This window comes from Geotrypetes seraphini, chromosome 8 (assembly GCF_902459505.1).
Source record: "Geotrypetes seraphini chromosome 8, aGeoSer1.1, whole genome shotgun sequence".
Lineage (NCBI taxonomy): Eukaryota > Metazoa > Chordata > Amphibia > Gymnophiona > Dermophiidae > Geotrypetes > Geotrypetes seraphini.
The window spans coordinates 93,523,165-93,541,550 of NC_047091.1; the positions used below are offsets into that span (position 1 = coordinate 93,523,165).

The following is an 18,386-nucleotide window of genomic DNA, read 5'->3' on the forward strand; positions in this document are numbered from 1 at the left end:
GATCTAACATAAAAAATGAACCAACAATTCTAAAACAATAAAGAATTTATTACTATGTTAGGAAGCCAGGATAGATTTCACTTATAGAACAACTGTGGCACATACTTGCTGGAGTGGTCCTTGTACTCATGGGTGATGCTATATTTGGAGCAGTAGTGTTTGGAGTTGTAGCATTCGGTTTTCCTTCATTAGGATTATTTGTAATAGGGTTAATAACTTCTTCAGTAACGATACCTGAATCAAAAGATAAAAACAGTTATATAAGTGCAGAGAAGAGAGTGGTAGTTGAGAAACACTAGCTACGACCTCAGAAGAACGGGACTTGGGAGTAATCATCAGTGCAGACATGAAGGCTGCCAAACAAGTAGAGAAGGCCTCATCCAAGGCAAGGCGGATGATGGGATGTATCAATAGAAGCTTCGTCAGCCGTAAACCTGAAGTCATAATGCCACTGTACAGAACCATGGTGAGACCTCATCTGGAGTACTGTGTGCAATTCTTGAGGCCACATTACCGTAAAGATGTACTTCGAGTTGAGTCGGTCCAGCGAATGGCCACTAGGATGGTCTCCGAAGTCAAGGGTCTCTCATACGAGGAAAGACTGGGCAAGTTGCAGCTCTACTCTCTAGAGGAGCGCAGGGAGAGGGGTGACATGATTGAGACATTTAAGTACGTCACGGGTCGTGTCGAGGTGGAAAACGACATATTCTTTCCTAAGGGACCTTCAGTCACAAGGGGGCACCCGCTTAAACTCAGAGGAGGGAGATTTGGTGGTGACACCAGGAAGTATTTCTTTACAGAAAGGGTGGGGATCACTGGAACAAACTACCGGTGCAGGTGATCAAGGCCACTAGCGTGCTCGACTTTAAGAATAAATGGGACATCCACGTGGGATCTCTACGTGGGTCGAGCAGCACTCTGACTTAATGGGGTGGGACAGTAGAGTGGGCAGACTTGATGGGCTATAGCCCTTTTCTGCCATCATCTTTCTATGTTTCTATGTTTCTAATTACTTCTGGGTTAAGACCTGTGTGCTGTAGACACATCTTCAAAGTCTTAGTTATACCAGGTGATTGACCCTATCCATGCCATCTCCTGAGCATCCAGTCCTTCCTTTCTCTACCTCAAATGCATATCACTGGTGGGGGTTTGTAGGAGGGCTGAATATATGGGCCAGGAAAAATGGGAACTGTTTTACAATCAGCTCCATACCAAGTGAGGTATTTGAATTTAAATGGACACAACTAGATTCTGAGAGAGTAGAAGTGGAAGGACAACTGAATTCTTACATGTCTCCTACAACACAACCTTGAACTTTTTATTCAACATTACCTCCCAATCACCATCTAATCCTTTTAATTATTTAGCTCTGAATATGGTTTATTTGTGATGGCTTAATCGAACATTATTGCAGGCACTCTAATTTGAACTTCAATCTAATATTTGCACACAGTACCTCGTGTAGTAGCAGCAGTGGTGTTGGCACTTAGTACAGTGACAGTGGTGCTTCCAGGTGGCAGGATGGCAGTTGAGCTGATGCCTCCAGTGCTTCCCTGTGGTGCTATTAGCTGGTGTGGTGGCAACTGTTTTGCTGGTACTAGGTATAATTGCCGGTATGGTGGAAGTTGAAGTGCTTGAAATGGAAGCTGAAGTATGGGTGTCCGATATATTTATTGTGGTACTCTTTTGCTGTATGGTGGTAGATGGACTACTGGTAATACTTGCTGTGGTGCTTGTACCAGGTACGCTTGCTGTAGTGTACCCTGCTGATATACTATGAGCTGTAGTGATGCCTGTTGTGCTTGCTCTTGAGATCTTTTCCTGTGTAGTGGTAGGTTCTATTGAGGCAGTTGTGTTTCGATTTCATTGTAACTGTATGGGTGGTTGCTGCCGGAGTGCCAGAAAAGGTAGCAACAGTGTTCGGACTCAATAAGAGTGATGTGGTGTTGCCTACTGGTTTGATGCTGGTTGTATTAATAACCGGTGTCATTGCTATTGTGGTCCCAGGTGACAGGTTCATAGTTGTGTTGCTACCCCCTGTGCTTTCTATGGTGTTCTTAGCTGTTGTAGTGGTGTCTTTTGTGGTGCTATCATGTACAGTAGCTGTAGTGCTCTTTTCTGGTGTGTTAGATATTGGAGTGCTAGTAAAGGCAGTAGCTACACTGCTGCCTGAGATGGGTGCTGTGTTAGTCCAAGATGGCAGGGTGGCAGCTGTACTGAAGGCTGGTGGGTTTGATGTGCTGCTTTTTTGCAGTGTGCTGGCAGCAAGAGTAGTGGCACGGACAGCTGTGGTGTTGGTACCTGGTACACTTGTTATGGTGCTCCCACCTGGAAAAACAGGAGCCGTAGTGATTTCTTGTGTACTTGCTGTGATGCTCTTTTCCTGTGTTATAGTAGCTTCAGTTGAGGCTGTTGTGTTTGCTTGGTCTATAGCTACAGATGTGATGGCAACTGGCGTGTTGGAAAGCGTAGTTGCTGTACTGGTACCCAACGAGTGGGCTGTGATGTTCTCTGAAGGTGAGATGGTGACTTTGTTGACAACTGGTGTTGTTGTAGTATCATTCCCAAGTGGCAGAAATGCACTTGGGCTGATTCCCCCACTAATGGCTGTTGTGCTCTTAGCTATTGTGCTGCTACCATGTACAGGTATTGTGGTGCTCTTTTCTGGTGTGTTGGAAGTATGAGTGCTTGTAGCTGAGAAAGGTGCTGTGTTAGTCCCAGATGGCAGGCTGACAGTTGTACTGATGGCTCCCGTGGTGTTCCCTGTTGGTGTCATGGTGGTTGTGCTGACAGCTAGAGCTGGTGCTGTTGCTGTGGTGCTCTCAGGTGATAAGACGCCAGTTGTGCTGACTGTCCCAGTGTTTGCTAGAGTTCTCTTAGTTAGAACTGTGGCATCAGTTGTGCTACTATCAGGTATTATTGCTGTGCTATTCTTCGCAGGTGTGCTGGAAGCTGGAGAGCTGGAAATGGCAGCTACAGTATGTGTATCTGAAACATTTACTGTGGTACTTTTTACCAGTATGGTGGTAGAAGGAATAGTGGCTACAGCAACTATGGTCCTGGTACCCGATACACTTGCTGTGGTGCTCCCTGTTGGTAGAGTAGGAGCCATAGTGATGCCTGCTGCACTTCCTATGGTACTCTTTTCCTGTGTTATGGTAGTTTCAGTTGATGCTGATGTGTTTGCTTTGACTGTAGTTGTAGATGTGATGGCAGCTGAAGTGCTAGGAAGGGCAGCTGCTGGGTTGGTACTCATTAACTGTGATGTGGTGTTCCCTGAAGGTGAGACGGTGGCTGTGTTGACAACTGGTGCTGTTACTGTGTTGCTCCCAGGTGACAAGATGGTAGTTGGGTTGATGCTCCCTGTGCTTGCCATGTTGCTCAAAGTTGGTATAATAGCAGCAGTTGTATTGCTAACCTGTACAATTGCTGTGGTTTTCATGGGTGTGGCAGAAGCCAAAATGGTGGAAAGCGTAGTTGTCGTACTGGTAACTGATAAATCTACTGTGGTACTCTTTAGCAATAATGTGGTAGATGGAATAGTGGCAGCAGCAGCTGTGGTACTGGTACCCGGTACATTTGTTGTGGTATTCACTGCTGATATAGTAGGAGCTGTAGTGATGCCTGCTGTGTCTTTTTCCTGAGTTGTGGTAACTTCTGTTGGGGTTGTTCTGCTTGGTATCACTGAAATTGTGGTACTGGCACCTGTAGAAGTAGAGGTAACTGCTGTACTTGTTATGGTACCTTCAGCTGGGGTTTTAACAGAGACTGTAGCCATACCTCCCAAGGATTGTATTGTGGTCATTGTTCTGGTGATACCTGGTGAGGCAGATGCACCTGTTGTGATTACTGCCTTGGTCATGGCTGGTGTGCCTTGGCTCTTTGACACCAGTGTGGTAGGGATGATGCTACTTTCTAAAAACAAAACCATACAAAAAAAAAATACATTATTTGAACTGGGAAATACAAGGGACACTTAAAGACAGTGTGTACATAGGTAACTCTTAATTCTTGCAATGAAGCCACAGAATATCTCTCAGTGAGACTTCTCCTATTTTGGGGGTTATCTGGCTGTTAGAGAGTTATTTCAGAATGATCTAATATAAAAAATGAACCAACAATTCTAAAACAATAAAGAATTTATTACTATGTTAGGAAGCCAGGATAGATTTCACTTATAGAACAACTGTGGCACATACTTGCTGGAGTGGTCCTTGTACTCATGGGTGATGCTATATTTGGAGCAGTAGTGTTTGGAGTTGTAGCATTCGGTTTTCCTTCATTAGGATTATTTGTAATAGGGTTAATAACTTCTTCAGTAACGATACCTGAATCAAAAGATAAAAACAGTTATATAAGTGCAGAGAAGAGAGTGGTAGTTGAGAAACACTAGCTACGACCTCAGAAGAACGGGACTTGGGAGTAATCATCAGTGCAGACATGAAGGCTGCCAAACAAGTAGAGAAGGCCTCATCCAAGGCAAGGCGGATGATGGGATGTATCAATAGAAGCTTCGTCAGCCATAAACCTGAAGTCATAATGCCACTGTACAGAACCATGGTGAGACCTCATCTGGAGTACTGTGTGCAATTCTAGAGGCCACATTACCGTAAAGATGTACTTCGAGTTGAGTCGGTCCAGAGAATGGCCACTAGGATGGTCTCCGGACTCAAGGGTCTCTCATACGAGGAAAGACTGGGCAAGTTGCAGCTCTACTCTCTAGAGGAGCGCAGGGAGAGGGGTGGCATGATTGAGACATTTAAGTACGTCACGGGTCGTGTCGAGGTGGAAAACGACATATTCTTTCCTAAGGGACCTTCAGTCACAAGGGGGCACCCGCTTAAACTCAGAGGAGGGAGATTTGGTGGTGATACCAGGAAGTATTTCTTTACAGAAAGGGTGGTGGATCACTGGAACAAACTACCGGTGCAGGTGATCAAGGCCACTAGCGTGCTCGACTTTAAGAATAAATGGGACATCCACGTGGGATCTCTACGTGGGTCGAGCAGCACTCTGACTTAATGGGGTGGGACAGTAGAGTGGGCAGACTTGATGGGCTATAGCCCTTTTCTGCCATCATCTTTCTATGTTTCTAATTACTTCTGGGTTAAGACCTGTGTGCTGTAGACACATCTTCAAAGTCTTAGTTATACCAGGTGATTGACCCTATCCATGCCATCTCCTGAGCATCCAGTCCTTCCTTTCTCTACCTCGAATGCATATCACTGGTGGGGGTTTGGAGGAGGGCTGAAGATATGGGCCAGGAAAAATGGGAACTGTTTTACAATCAGTTCCATACCAAGTGAGGTATTTGAATTTAAATGGACACAACTAGATTCTGAGAGAGTAGAAGTGGAAGGACAACTGAATTCTTACATGTCTCCTACAACACAACCTTGAACTTTTTATTCAACATTACCTCCCAATCACCATCTAATCCTTTTAATTATTTAGCTCTGAATATGGTTTATTTGTGATGGCTTAATCAAACATTATTGCAGGCACTCTAATTTGAACTTCAATCTAATATTTGCACACAGTACCTCGTGTAGTAGCAGCAGTGGTGTTGGCACTTGGTACAGTGACAGTGGTGCTTCCAGGTGGCAGGATGGCAGTTGAGCTGATACCTCCAGTGCTCCCTGTGGTGCTATTAGCTGGTGTGGTGGCAACTGTTTTGCTGGTACTAGGTATAATTGCCGGTATGGTGGAAGTTGAAGTGCTTGAAATGGAAGCTGAAGTATGGGTGTCCGATATATTTATTGTGGTACTCTTTTGCTGTATGGTGGTAGATGGACTACTGGTAATACTAGCTGTGGTGCTTGTACCAGGTACGCTTGCTGTAGTGTACCCTGCTGATATACTAGGAGCTGTAGTGATGCCTGTTGTGCTTGGTCTTGAGATCTTTTCCTGTGTAGTGGTAGGTTCTATTGAGGCAGTTGTGTTTGATTTCATTGTAACTGTATGGGTGGTTGCTGCCGGAGTGCCAGAAAAGGTAGCAACAGTGTTCGGACTCAATAAGAGTGATGTGGTGTTGCCTACTGGTTTGATGCTGGTTGTATTAATAACCGGTGTCATTGCTATTGTGGTCCCAGGTGACAGGTTCATAGTTGTGTTGCTACCCCCTGTGCTTTCTATGGTGTTCTTAGCTGTTGTAGTGGTGTCTTTTGTGGTGCTATCATGTACAGTAGCTGTAGTGCTCTTTTCTGGTGTGTTAGATATTGGAGTGCTAGTAAAGGCAGTAGCTACACTGCTGCCTGAGATGGGTGCTGTGTTAGTCCAAGATGGCAGGGTGGCAGCTGTACTGAAGGCTGGTGGGTTTGATGTGCTGCTTTTTTGCAGTGTGCTGGCAGCAAGAGTAGTGGCACGGACAGCTGTGGTGTTGGTACCTGGTACACTTGTTATGGTGCTCCCACCTGGAAAAACAGGAGCCGTAGTGATTTCTTGTGTACTTGCTGTGATGCTCTTTTCCTGTGTTATAGTAGCTTCAGTTGAGGCTGTTGTGTTTGCTTGGTCTATAGCTACAGATGTGATGGCAACTGGCGTGTTGGAAAGCGTAGTTGCTGTACTGGTACCCAACGAGTGGGCTGTGATGTTCTCTGAAGGTGAGATGGTGACTTTGTTGACAACTGGTGTTGTTGTAGTATCATTCCCAAGTGGCAGAAATGCACTTGGGCTGATTCCCCCACTACTGGCTGTTGTGCTCTTAGCTATTGTGCTGCTACCATGTACAGGTATTGTGGTGCTCTTTTCTGGTGTGTTGGAAGTATGAGTGCTTGTAGCTGAGAAAGGTGCTGTGTTAGTCCCAGATGGCAGGCTGACAGTTGTACTGATGGCTCCCGTGGTGTTCCCTGTTGGTGTCATGGTGGTTGTGCTGACAGCTAGAGCTGGTGCTGTTGCTGTGGTGCTCTCAGGTGATAAGACGCCAGTTGTGCTGACTGTCCCAGTGTTTGCTAGAGAGCTCTTAGTTGGAACTGTGGCATCAGTTGTGCTACTATCAGGTATTATTGCTGTGCTATTCTTCGCAGGTGTGCTGGAAGCTGGAGAGCTGGAAATGGCAGCTACAGTATGTGTATCTGAAACATTTACTGTGGTACTTTTTACCAGTATGGTGGTAGAAGGAATAGTGGCTACAGCAACTATGGTCCTGGTACCCGATACACTTGCTGTGGTGCTCCCTGTTGGTAGAGTAGGAGCCATAGTGATGCCTGCTGCACTTCCTATGGTACTCTTTTCCTGTGTTATGGTAGTTTCAGTTGATGCTGATGTGTTTGCTTTGACTGTAGGTGTAGATGTGATGGCAGCTGAAGTGCTAGGAAGGGCAGCTGCTGGGTTGGTACTCATTAACTGTGATGTGGTGTTCCCTGAAGGTGAGACGGTGGCTGTGTTGACAACTGGTGCTGTTACTGTGTTGCTCCCAGGTGACAAGATGGTAGTTGGGTTGATGCTCCCTGTGCTTGCCATGTTGCTCAAAGTTGGTGTAATAGAAGCAGTTGTATTGCTAACCTGTACAATTGCTGTGGTTTTCATGGGTGTGGCAGAAGCCAAAATGGTGGAAAGGGTAGTTGTAGTACTGGTAACTGATAAATCTACTGTGGTACTCTTTAGCAATAATGTGGTAGATGGAATAGTGGCAGCAGCAGCTGTAGTACTGGTACCCGGTACATTTGTTGTGGTATTCACTGCTGATATAGTAGGAGCTGTAGTGATGCCTGCTGTGTCTTTTTCCTGAGTTGTGGTAACTTCTGTTGGGGTTGTTCTGCTTGGTATCACTGAAATTGTGGTACTGGCACCTGTAGAAGTAGAGGTAACTGCTGTACTTGTTATGGTACCTTCAGCTGGGGTTTTAACAGAGACTGTAGCCATACCTCCCAAGGATTGTATTGTGGTCATTGTTCTGGTGATACCTGGTGAGGCAGATGCACCTGTTGTGATTACTGCCTTGGTCATGGCTGGTGTGCCTTGGCTCTTTGACACCAGTGTGGTAGGGATGATGCTACTTTCTAAAAACAAAACCATACAAAAAAAAAAATACATTATTTGAACTGGGAAATACAAGGGACACTTAAAGACAGTGTGTACATAGGTAACTCTTAATTCTTGCAATGAAGCCACAGAATATCTCTCAGTGAGACTTCTCCTATTTTGGGGGTTATCTGGCTGTTAGAGAGTTATTTCAGAATGATCTAATATAAAAAATGAACCAACAATTCTAAAACAATAAAGAATTTATTACTATGTTAGGAAGCCAGGATAGATTTCACTTATAGAACAACTGTGGCACATACTTGCTGGAGTGGTCCTTGTACTCATGGGTGATGCTATATTTGGAGCAGTAGTGTTTGGAGTTGTAGCATTCGGTTTTCCTTCATTAGGATTATTTGTAATAGGGTTAATAACTTCTTCAGTAACGATACCTGAATCAAAAGATAAAAACAGTTATATAAGTGCAGAGAAGAGAGTGGTAGTTGAGAAACACTAGCTACGACCTCAGAAGAACGGGACTTGGGAGTAATCATCAGTGCAGACATGAAGGCTGCCAAACAAGTAGAGAAGGCCTCATCCAAGGTAAGGCGGATGATGGGATGTATCAATAGAAGCTTCGTCAGCCATAAACCTGAAGTCATAATGCCACTGTACAGAACCATGGTGAGACCTCATCTGGAGTACTGTGTGCAATTCTAGAGGCCACATTACCGTAAAGATGTACTTCGAGTTGAGTCGGTCCAGAGAATGGCCACTAGGATGGTCTCCGGACTCAAGGGTCTCTCATACGAGGAAAGACTGGGCAAGTTGCAGCTCTACTCTCTAGAGGAGCGCAGGGAGAGGGGTGGCATGATTGAGACATTTAAGTACGTCACGGGTCGTGTCGAGGTGGTAAACGACATATTCTTTCCTAAGGGACCTTCAGTCACAAGGGGGCACCCGCTTAAACTCAGAGGAGGGAGATTTGGTGGTGATACCAGGAAGTATTTCTTTACAGAAATGGTGGTGGATCACTGGAACAAACTACCGGTGCAGGTGATCAAGGCCACTAGCGTGCTCGACTTTAAGAATAAATGGGACATCCACGTGGGATCTCTACGTGGGTCGAGCAGCACTCTGACTTAATGGGGTGGGACAGTAGAGTGGGCAGACTTGATGGGCTATAGCCCTTTTCTGCCATCATCTTTCTATGTTTCTATGTTTCTAATTACTTCTGGGTTAAGACCTGTGTGCTGTAGACACATCTTCAAAGTCTTAGTTATACCAGGTGATTGACCCTATCCATGCCATCTCCTGAGCATCCAGTCCTTCCTTTCTCTACCTCAAATGCATATCACTGGTGGGGGTTTGGAGGAGGGCTGAAGATATGGGCCAGGAAAAATGGGAACTGTTTTACAATCAGCTCCATACCAAGTGAGGTATTTGAATTTAAATGGACACAACTAGATTCTGAGAGAGTAGAAGTGGAAGGACAACTGAATTCTTACATGTCTCCTACAACACAACCTTGAACTTTTTATTCAACATTACCTCCCCATCACAATCTAGTCCTTTTAATTATTTAGCTCTGAATATAGTTTATTTGTGATGGCTTAATCGAACATTATTGCAGGCACTCTAATTTGAAATTCAATCTATTATTTGCACACAGTACCTCGTGTAGTAGCAGCAGTGGTGTTGGCACTTGGTACAGTGACAGTGGTGCTTCCAGGTGGCAGGAAGGCAGATGAGCTGGTGCCTCCAGTGCTTCCTTTGGTGCTATTAGCTGGTGTGGTGGCAACTGTTTTGCTGGTACTAGGTATAATTGCCGGTATGGTGGAAGTTGAAGTGCTTGAAATGGAAGCTGAAGTATGGGTGTCCGATATATTTATTGTGGTACTCTTTTGCTGTATGGTGGTAGATGGACTACTGGTAATACTAGCTGTGGTGCTTATACCAGGTACGCTTGCTGTAGTGTACCCTGCTGATATACTATGAGCTGTAGTGATGCCTGTTGTGCTTGCTCTTGAGATCTTTTCCTGTGTAGTGGTAGGTTCTATTGAGGCAGTTGTGTTCGATTTCATTGTAACTGTAGGGGTGGTTGCTGCCGGAGTGCCAGAAAAGGTAGCAACAGTGTTCGGACTCAATAAGAGTGATGTGGTGTTGCCTACTGGTTTGATGCTGGTTGTATTAATAACCGGTGTCATTGCTATTGTGGTCCCAGGTGACAGGTTCATAGTTGTGTTGCTACCCCCTGTGCTTTCTATGGTGTTCTTAGCTGTTGTAGTGGTGTCTTTTGTGGTGCTATCATGTACAGTAGCTGTAGTGCTCTTTTCTGGTGTGTTAGATATTGGAGTGCTAGTAAAGGCAGTAGCTACACTGCTGCCTGAGATGGGTGCTGTGTTAGTCCAAGATGGCAGGGTGGCAGCTGTACTGAAGGCTGGTGGGTTTGATGTGCTGCTTTTTTGCAGTGTGCTGGCAGCAAGAGTAGTGGCACGGACAGCTGTGGTGTTGGTACCTGGTACACTTGTTATGGTGCTCCCACCTGGAAAAACAGGAGCCGTAGTGATTTCTTGTGTACTTGCTGTGATGCTCTTTTCCTGTGTTATAGTAGCTTCAGTTGAGGCTGTTGTGTTTGCTTGGTCTATAGCTACAGATGTGATGGCAACTGGCGTGTTGGAAAGCGTAGTTGCTGTACTGGTACCCAACGAGTGGGCTGTGATGTTCTCTGAAGGTGAGATGGTGACTTTGTTGACAACTGGTGTTGTTGTAGTATCATTCCCAAGTGGCAGAAATGCACTTGGGCTGATTCCCCCACTACTGGCTGTTGTGCTCTTAGCTATTGTGCTGCTACCATGTACAGGTATTGTGGTGCTCTTTTCTGGTGTGTTGGAAGTATGAGTGCTTGTAGCTGAGAAAGGTGCTGTGTTAGTCCCAGATGGCAGGCTGACAGTTGTACTGATGGCTCCCGTGGTGTTCCCTGTTGGTGTCATGGTGGTTGTGCTGACAGCTAGAGCTGGTGCTGTTGCTGTGGTGCTCTCAGGTGATAAGACGCCAGTTGTGCTGACTGTCCCAGTGTTTGCTAGAGAGCTCTTAGTTGGAACTGTGGCATCAGTTGTGCTACTATCAGGTATTATTGCTGTGCTATTCTTCGCAGGTGTGCTGGAAGCTGGAGAGCTGGAAATGGCAGCTACAGTATGTGTATCTGAAACATTTACTGTGGTACTTTTTACCAGTATGGTGGTAGAAGGAATAGTGGCTACAGCAACTATGGTCCTGGTACCCGATACACTTGCTGTGGTGCTCCCTGTTGGTAGAGTAGGAGCCATAGTGATGCCTGCTGCACTTCCTATGGTACTCTTTTCCTGTGTTATGGTAGTTTCAGTTGATGCTGATGTGTTTGCTTTGACTGTAGTTGTAGATGTGATGGCAGCTGAAGTGCTAGGAAGGGCAGCTGCTGGGTTGGTACTCATTAACTGTGATGTGCTATTTCCTGAAGGTGAGAGGGTGGCTGTGTTGACAACTGGTGTTGTTACTGTGGTGCTCCCAGGTGACAAGATGGTAGTTGGGTTGATGCTCCCTGTGCTTGCCATGTTGCTCAAAGTTGGTGTAATAGAAGCAGTTGTATTGCTAACCTGTACAATTGCTGTGGTTTTCATGGGTGTGGCAGAAGCCAAAATGGTGGAAAGGGTAGTTGTAGTATTGGTAACTGATAAATCTACTGTGGTACTCTTTAGCAATAATGTGGTAGATGGAATAGTGGCAGCAGCAGCTGTAGTACTGGTACCCGGTACATTTGTTGTGGTATTCACTGCTGATATAGTAGGAGCTGTAGTGATGCCTGCTGTGCCTTTTTCCTTTGCTGTGGTAACTTCTGTTGGGGTTGTTGTGCTTGGTATCACTGTAGTTGTGGTACTGGCACCTGTAGCAGTAGAGGTAACTGCTGTACTTGTTATGGTACCTTCAGCTGGGGTTTTAACAGAGACTGTAGCCATACCTCCCAAGGATTGTATTGTGGTCATTGTTCTGGTGATACCTGGTGAGGCAGATGCACCTGTTGTGATTACTGCCTTGGTCATGGCTGGTGTGCCTTGGCTCTTTGACACCAGTGTGGTAGGGATGATGCTACTTTCTAAAAACAAAACCATACAAAAAAAAAAATACATTATTTGAACTGGAAAATACAAGGGACACTTAAAGACAGTGTGTACATAGGTAACTCTTAATTCTTGCAATGAAGCCACAGAATATCTCAAAGTGAGACTTCTCCTATTTTGGGGGTTATCTGGCTGTTAGTGAGTTATTTCAGAATGATCTAACATAAAAAATGAACCAACAATTCTAAAACAATAAAGAATTTATTACTATGTTAGGAAGCCAGGATAGATTTCACTTATAGAACAACTGTGGCACATACTTGCTGGAGTGGTCCTTGTACTCATGGGTGATGCTGTAGTTGGAGCAGTGGTCTTTGGAGTTGTGGCATTCGGTTTTCCTTCATTAGGATTATTTGTAATAGGGTTAATAACTTCTTCAGTAACGATACCTGAATCAAAAGATAAAAACAGTTATAAGCACAGATAAACAGAAATGGTTGCATTATCTCCAACACAGTAACATAGAGAATGACGGCAGATAAAGACCTGCGTGACATCTTCAAACTGTTAGTTACACCAGGTGATTGACCTCGTAGATACCCTCTTCTGAGCATCCAGACCTGCCATTCTCTATTGCTAGTGCATACTCAATAACTGAACAATCCTTATCTTTGTAGAGAACTGTTATCTTATCTTATTCTGTATACCCATAATTTCAAATTGGAAGTCGCCTTGAATTTGGTTGGACATAGTGCGACTTAGAAATTCTGGATTAGATTAGATTAGATGACTGGTGGACTTGTAGGAGAGGGTTTTAGATGTGGTCAGGGAAGATATGAACTGTGTTAAGGTTAGCTTCATTTACCAAGATATAGCTTTTGAATTTAAATGGAAACGAGTAGATTCTGGGAGTGCAGGGGAAGAGGGAAATTGAATTCTTATTTCTCCTACAACAGTGTATCGCAAATTTTGTGCCACGGCGAGATTCTTGGTGTGCTGCGAGGAACCAGTGAGGAGGAGAGGCACCAGCACCAGTTGACTGCTTACAGGACATGCCTCTCGCGGCAAGTCAGACGGTCCCTCTCCTCCTCTCCGCACCTATTCTCCCCTCGTACCCCCCTTACTGGCATAGTATTAGCAAGCTCGGGGCTCCGTCTGGAGGGCCTCCGTGAAAGTGTGGACATCGACATGATGATGTCACACATGCATTGCATCACTGTGTCGACATCTGCACCCTCCAGACGCTGCCCCGAATTTAGTGTGCCACTGCTTGAAAACATTTGTGAGACACTGTCCTACAAAATGACATTGCACCTTTTTCAACATTATCTCCTCATCATCATCCAATCCTCCTTACGTAAATATGGATATGGTTTATTCTTGGTGGTCTTATCGAACTTTATTATAGGCTCTCTAATTTGAACTTCAAACTAATAATTTGTACACAACAGAAGTAGACACATCTGAACATTCATAGCTGGAATGATAATTCCTTTGGTTAGTATATCTGGTATAAATAAATGCTTCTGTTAGTGTGAAATATGAAATAATTTAAGGGAGTCACATTGAAAAGGGAAGAGAAATGGACAACACAGTTTGTTTTGTATCCAAGTTATACAAGGGTTGATTCATAAGTCATGGCACCAGATGAAAGATAAATACAGGAGTCTCTGGTAAGGGAGAAGCACAAACACGACATTTGAAATCATTGTTTTATTATGGCATACAGTGTACCATCTGTTAACATCCTTTAAAGAAGTCTCCCAGGTTGTCCACAGTTCGTTGTCATTGGCGGGGAAGGCAGTGAATGCAATCCACTGCATTTGATTCGCTAATGTGTGCCATTTGAACTTTGTTGTTCATGTTGTACACCGTATGCCATAATAAAATGATGATTTCATATGTCATGGTTTTTACTTCTCCCCTACCAGAGACTTCTGCACTCATCTCTCATCTGGTGGCAACATTAAGAAGTACCGTACATATCACAAACTTTCAAATGTATATATTACACAAGAACATAGAAGCCTCACTGGTGTGCCTGCTACCTATCCTTCCTCCCCACCCCACTCCATCAATTAGAGTCCGAGACCAGGTTTGAATTCCGCTAAGGAAGTTTATTTATGGCTGCAGCATGGTTGCATCACAATACAAATTATTAACAACCATATTTCATAATTCTGACTGAATAACAATGTTCAGCTAGTAATAACCTGCCAATTAACCACTTATCCTAAACTTTCTATCAACCCTCTAGGGTAGGGGCACCATCCTATCAAGCGGAGGCCAAGTTGGGGTCCATTCACCACTGTAAACAAGTAGGCACCACTGTTCAAGCGAATGCTCTACTCCCACTTGGCCCGAGCTGCTGTCCAAGCATCCCGGGCCCCATTGGCTGTATCCCCCCCCTCCCCCCCCGATCAACGTTCAAGCAATTGGGGGTAGCGATGGTCCACCTCTGGTTGCCCCTCCGTCTAAGAGCAGGGATCTCAAAGTCCCTCCTTGAGGGCCGCAATCCAGTCGGGTTTTCAGGATTTCCCCAATGAATATGCATTGAAAGCAGCGCATGCACATAGATCTCATGCACATTCGTTGGGGAAATCCTTAAAACCCGACTGGATTACGGCCCTCAAGGTGGGACTTTGAGATCCCTGGTCTAAGAGGGATCTCTCAGTCATCGAGGATTAGGATGCCCTCACTTTAGAGGGACACAATCCTATTACCCTACCAAATGCTCCCTCTCCCCCACTTGGCATGGGTTCCCCCTCCCCCTTTTCTTGAGCACTACACCTGCCCATCTGTGACTAATCTTGCTATTCTGCTAAAACTGGGGAGGGAGGGAAGGCGGGTGTTCCGATCCCGGCGTACCACTTGAAAATGGCTGCGCTGGGAGAGGCCACGTAGTTTTAAAATCCCCGCTGCTCCTCCCCTCGACCTACCCCCTACTTGCCCTCCCTATCTCCCGACCTGCCTTCTGGTCCCCTGCAAACCCCCCAACCCCATCTTGTGCCAGCCCTCTGCTAATCGCCTCAGGCCTCTTCTTTTCCAGTGTTGGTGCATGACTTATGAAGCAACCTCCATCCATCCAGTATTTATTACTGTGTGACTTTCTTTTTTGAGCTGTATAATATTGCTGTCGTTTATTGTGATTGACTTTATAGACTCTGTAAGATGTAAATAAAGTTTTATTGTCTTGTTTGGCCTAAGCGGTTAAAAATACTGAGCCTGTGACAGCTAACAGACAGGGGGGGATGAGCCAAGTCCGGGTTTAAGAACCCAGCCTGGACTCTGTTTTATCCTGTTTCTCTTGATAGGTGTTCTTTGTTTGCTGTATATTACAAATTCTGTATTGGCTGGTTTGGTTGTATATTGTCTGTTCTAATAAACAGTTTTGGAAAAAAAAAGATTTTATAAAATAGTATAATCACAAACATATGTAAAATCTACATTCATGGAAACTGCGCCTACTTGATATGAACTATGTATAGGGATTCCGATGAGTGGGCACAGCTTAGAACTCTGGTGTGCATTTGTTTTTCATAAAATATGAGACCACATGCACAAATCTACACTAGTTTCAGAGCAGGTGTACCAGTAAATCTAAGGAGAAGCATCTCTGCACCATTGCAGTTGATTGTAGGCGAGTATTTTAGAAACGATTCAAATAGGTGTATTTTAGACATTGCATCAGGGAATTCTGTTATACAATCAGATTTCTGGGAACTGAATATCACCGCTCAGATATTAGATGTCTAATCACTGCCAACACCATCATATCCCAATTCCCCTTCTCAAATTTGAAAGGTCAATAATGTCCCAAAAACATTATCTGTTCAATCGGCTCTAATTTTATTTTCTAAATGAATCTTTCATACTGCTATCTCACTGCAAACATAGAAGGTAATTCCAGAAGTGAATCCCACAAACTGCATTTGACTCAAGATCATAAGCTTTCATCATAAACAAAAATATTTTAGGAAACAGTTGTAAATAAAATCCACAAGAAATGTAGATCTTACTTGTTTTTGCAGTATCAGTTGAGGTAGTGACTGCAGTGTTGGTTGTCTGTCCTGTGATTGTTCCTATGGTTCTGAATGAGGTACTCTCACCAGTTATTGATATAGTGCTTGTAATGGTTCTAGATATTGGTGTAGAAGTTGGACCAGTTATGGAGGCTGTAGTTATTGCTGCAGTAGTAGTTAGAGTATTTGTAGTACCTGTTGATATACTGCTTGCTGTGCTTGTAGCTATCAGTGTAGTTGTTAGAGCAGTAGAGGTCAGTGTGGAAAGGATTTTAGTCATGCTTATCGGTTCAATTGTTGTAGTTGCTGCAGTGCTGGTTGTCTGTGCTGTGGTTGTTCTGACAATTCTGTCTGGCATACTTTGAGGAGCAGTTGAAGTGGGTCTTGCTGCAGTAGTTGATAGTGGTGTTGTATTTCGAATAAGTGTGAAAGCTGTGGTTATTGCTGCAGTGGAAACTATGGCACTTATGGGAGCTCTTGAATTACTACTTACTGTGGATGAAGCAATAGGTGTAGAGGAAGATGTAGATAGGACTTCTGTTGTGCTTATTGGTACAGTTGTAGTAATTGTTGCAGTACTGCTTCTCTGTCCTATGGTATTTCTTACAGTTGTGGCTGAGGAACCTGTAGCAGCAGTAGATGTAGTGCTTGCTATGGTAGTTAATTTTGGTGTATTAGTTAGGGCTGTTCTGGAGGCTGTAGTTGATGCTCCAGTGGTAACTATGGTACTTATGGCAGCTGTCAATGTACTATTTAGTGTAGTTGTTGCTTTGGATGTTGTCATTGGAGGAGTAGAGGATGCTGTAAACAGGGATTCTATAGTTGTGCTTGTTGGTACAGGTCTTTTCATTGTTGAAGGGTTAATTGTCTCTGTTGTGGATGTTACCACAGTTGCGCCTGAGATATTATCTGCAGCAGTTGTTGTTTTACTTGCTATATTGGAAGCTATTGGTGTAGTAGTTGAAACAGTTGTGGAGGTTGTGCTTGATCTTGAAGTGTTAGCTAGAGTACTTATGGGAGTAGTTGATGTACTACTTGCTATGGTTGTAGCTATTGGTTTAGACATTGGAGCTGTAAAACTTGATGTCGATATGACTTTTGTTGCATTTGTAGGTGCAGTTGTATTTGTTCCAGTACTGGTTGTCTGTGCTGTGGGTGTTCCCACAGTTCTGGCTGAGGTATTCTGAGTAACAATTAAAGTTGAGGTAGCTATGGTATTTGATACTGGCGTAGTAGTAGGAACACTTGTGGAGTTTGTGGATGATGCTGCAGTGGTAAATAGGGTACTTGTGGGAGCAGTTGATATACTACTTGCAGTGGTTATAGCTATAGGAGTGGTTAGAGCTGTAGAAGATGACGTGGATAAGACTTCTGTTGTGCTTGTAGGTACAGATGTAGTTGTTTGAATTGAAGTTGTTCCCACATTTGTGGATGAGGTACCCTGACTAGCAGTTGTGGTGTTATTTACTATGGTACTTAACATTGGTACAGTAGTTGCAGCAGTTCTGGCAACCATGGATGTTGCTGCAGTGGTAACTAGGGTACTATTGGAACCTGTTGATATACTATTTGCTATAGTTATAGCTACTGGTAAAGTCACTACAGATGCAGAGGTTGCTGTGGGTAAGAAGTGTGTTGTTATACTTGTAGGAGCAGTAGTAGTTGCTGTAGTGCTGGTTGTCTGTGGTGTGATTGTTCCCACAGTTGTGGCTGAGGTACTCTCAGCAACAGTTGTGCTGGTGCTTGCTGTGGTATGTGATATTGGTGTAGTAGTTGAAACAGTTGTGACGGTTGTGGTTCTTGCTGCAATGGTAATTTGGTTACTTCTGGGAGTGGTTGATATACTACTTTCTGTGGTTGTACCTATTGGTGTAGTTGGAGCTGTAGAAGTTGATATGGATAGGACTTCTTTTCTTCTGCTTGTTGATCCAGTTATTCCAGTACCCACAGCACTGCTTCTCTGTGCTGTGGTTGTTCCCACATTTGTGGCTGAGGTACTCTGAGCAACATTTGATATGGTGCTTATTACTGTAGTTGATAGTGGTATAGTAGTTGGAGCAGATGTGGAAGTTATTGATGTTTCTGCAGTGGTAACTATGGTACTTATCAAAGCTGCTAATGTATTATTTGCTGTAGTTGTAGCTATTGGAGTAGAAACTGAGCTGGATTGGATTTCTGTTCTGCTTTTAGGTGCAGTTGTTCTAGTTCCTATACTTCTGGTTGTCTGTGCTGTGGTTGTTTCCACATTTGTGGCTGAGGCACTATGAGCAGCAGTTGTCATGATGCTTGCTATGGTATCTGAAAG

The 18,386-nt window shown here is 44.2% G+C and overlaps 1 protein-coding gene across 1 annotated transcript in view; it reads right to left on the reverse strand.

Moving 5' to 3' along the window:
• The window catches only part of LOC117365486 (uncharacterized threonine-rich GPI-anchored glycoprotein PJ4664.02-like), a 35,081-nt gene extending 16,719 nt beyond the window's left edge, over positions 1-18,362 (reverse strand). Inside the window, exons 1-9 of the mRNA XM_033955961.1 lie at positions 16,079-18,362; positions 12,380-12,508; positions 9,638-12,094; positions 8,286-8,414; positions 5,544-8,000; positions 4,200-4,328; positions 1,955-3,915; positions 1,457-1,646; positions 106-234 (exon numbers count right to left, since the gene is read on the reverse strand). Coding sequence (XP_033811852.1) covers positions 106-234; positions 1,457-1,646; positions 1,955-3,915; positions 4,200-4,328; positions 5,544-8,000; positions 8,286-8,414; positions 9,638-12,094; positions 12,380-12,508; positions 16,079-18,362 — 9,865 coding nt within the window. The remainder of the gene's footprint in view (positions 1-105; positions 235-1,456; positions 1,647-1,954; positions 3,916-4,199; positions 4,329-5,543; positions 8,001-8,285; positions 8,415-9,637; positions 12,095-12,379; positions 12,509-16,078) is intronic.
• Positions 18,363-18,386: the final 24 nt, after the last annotated feature.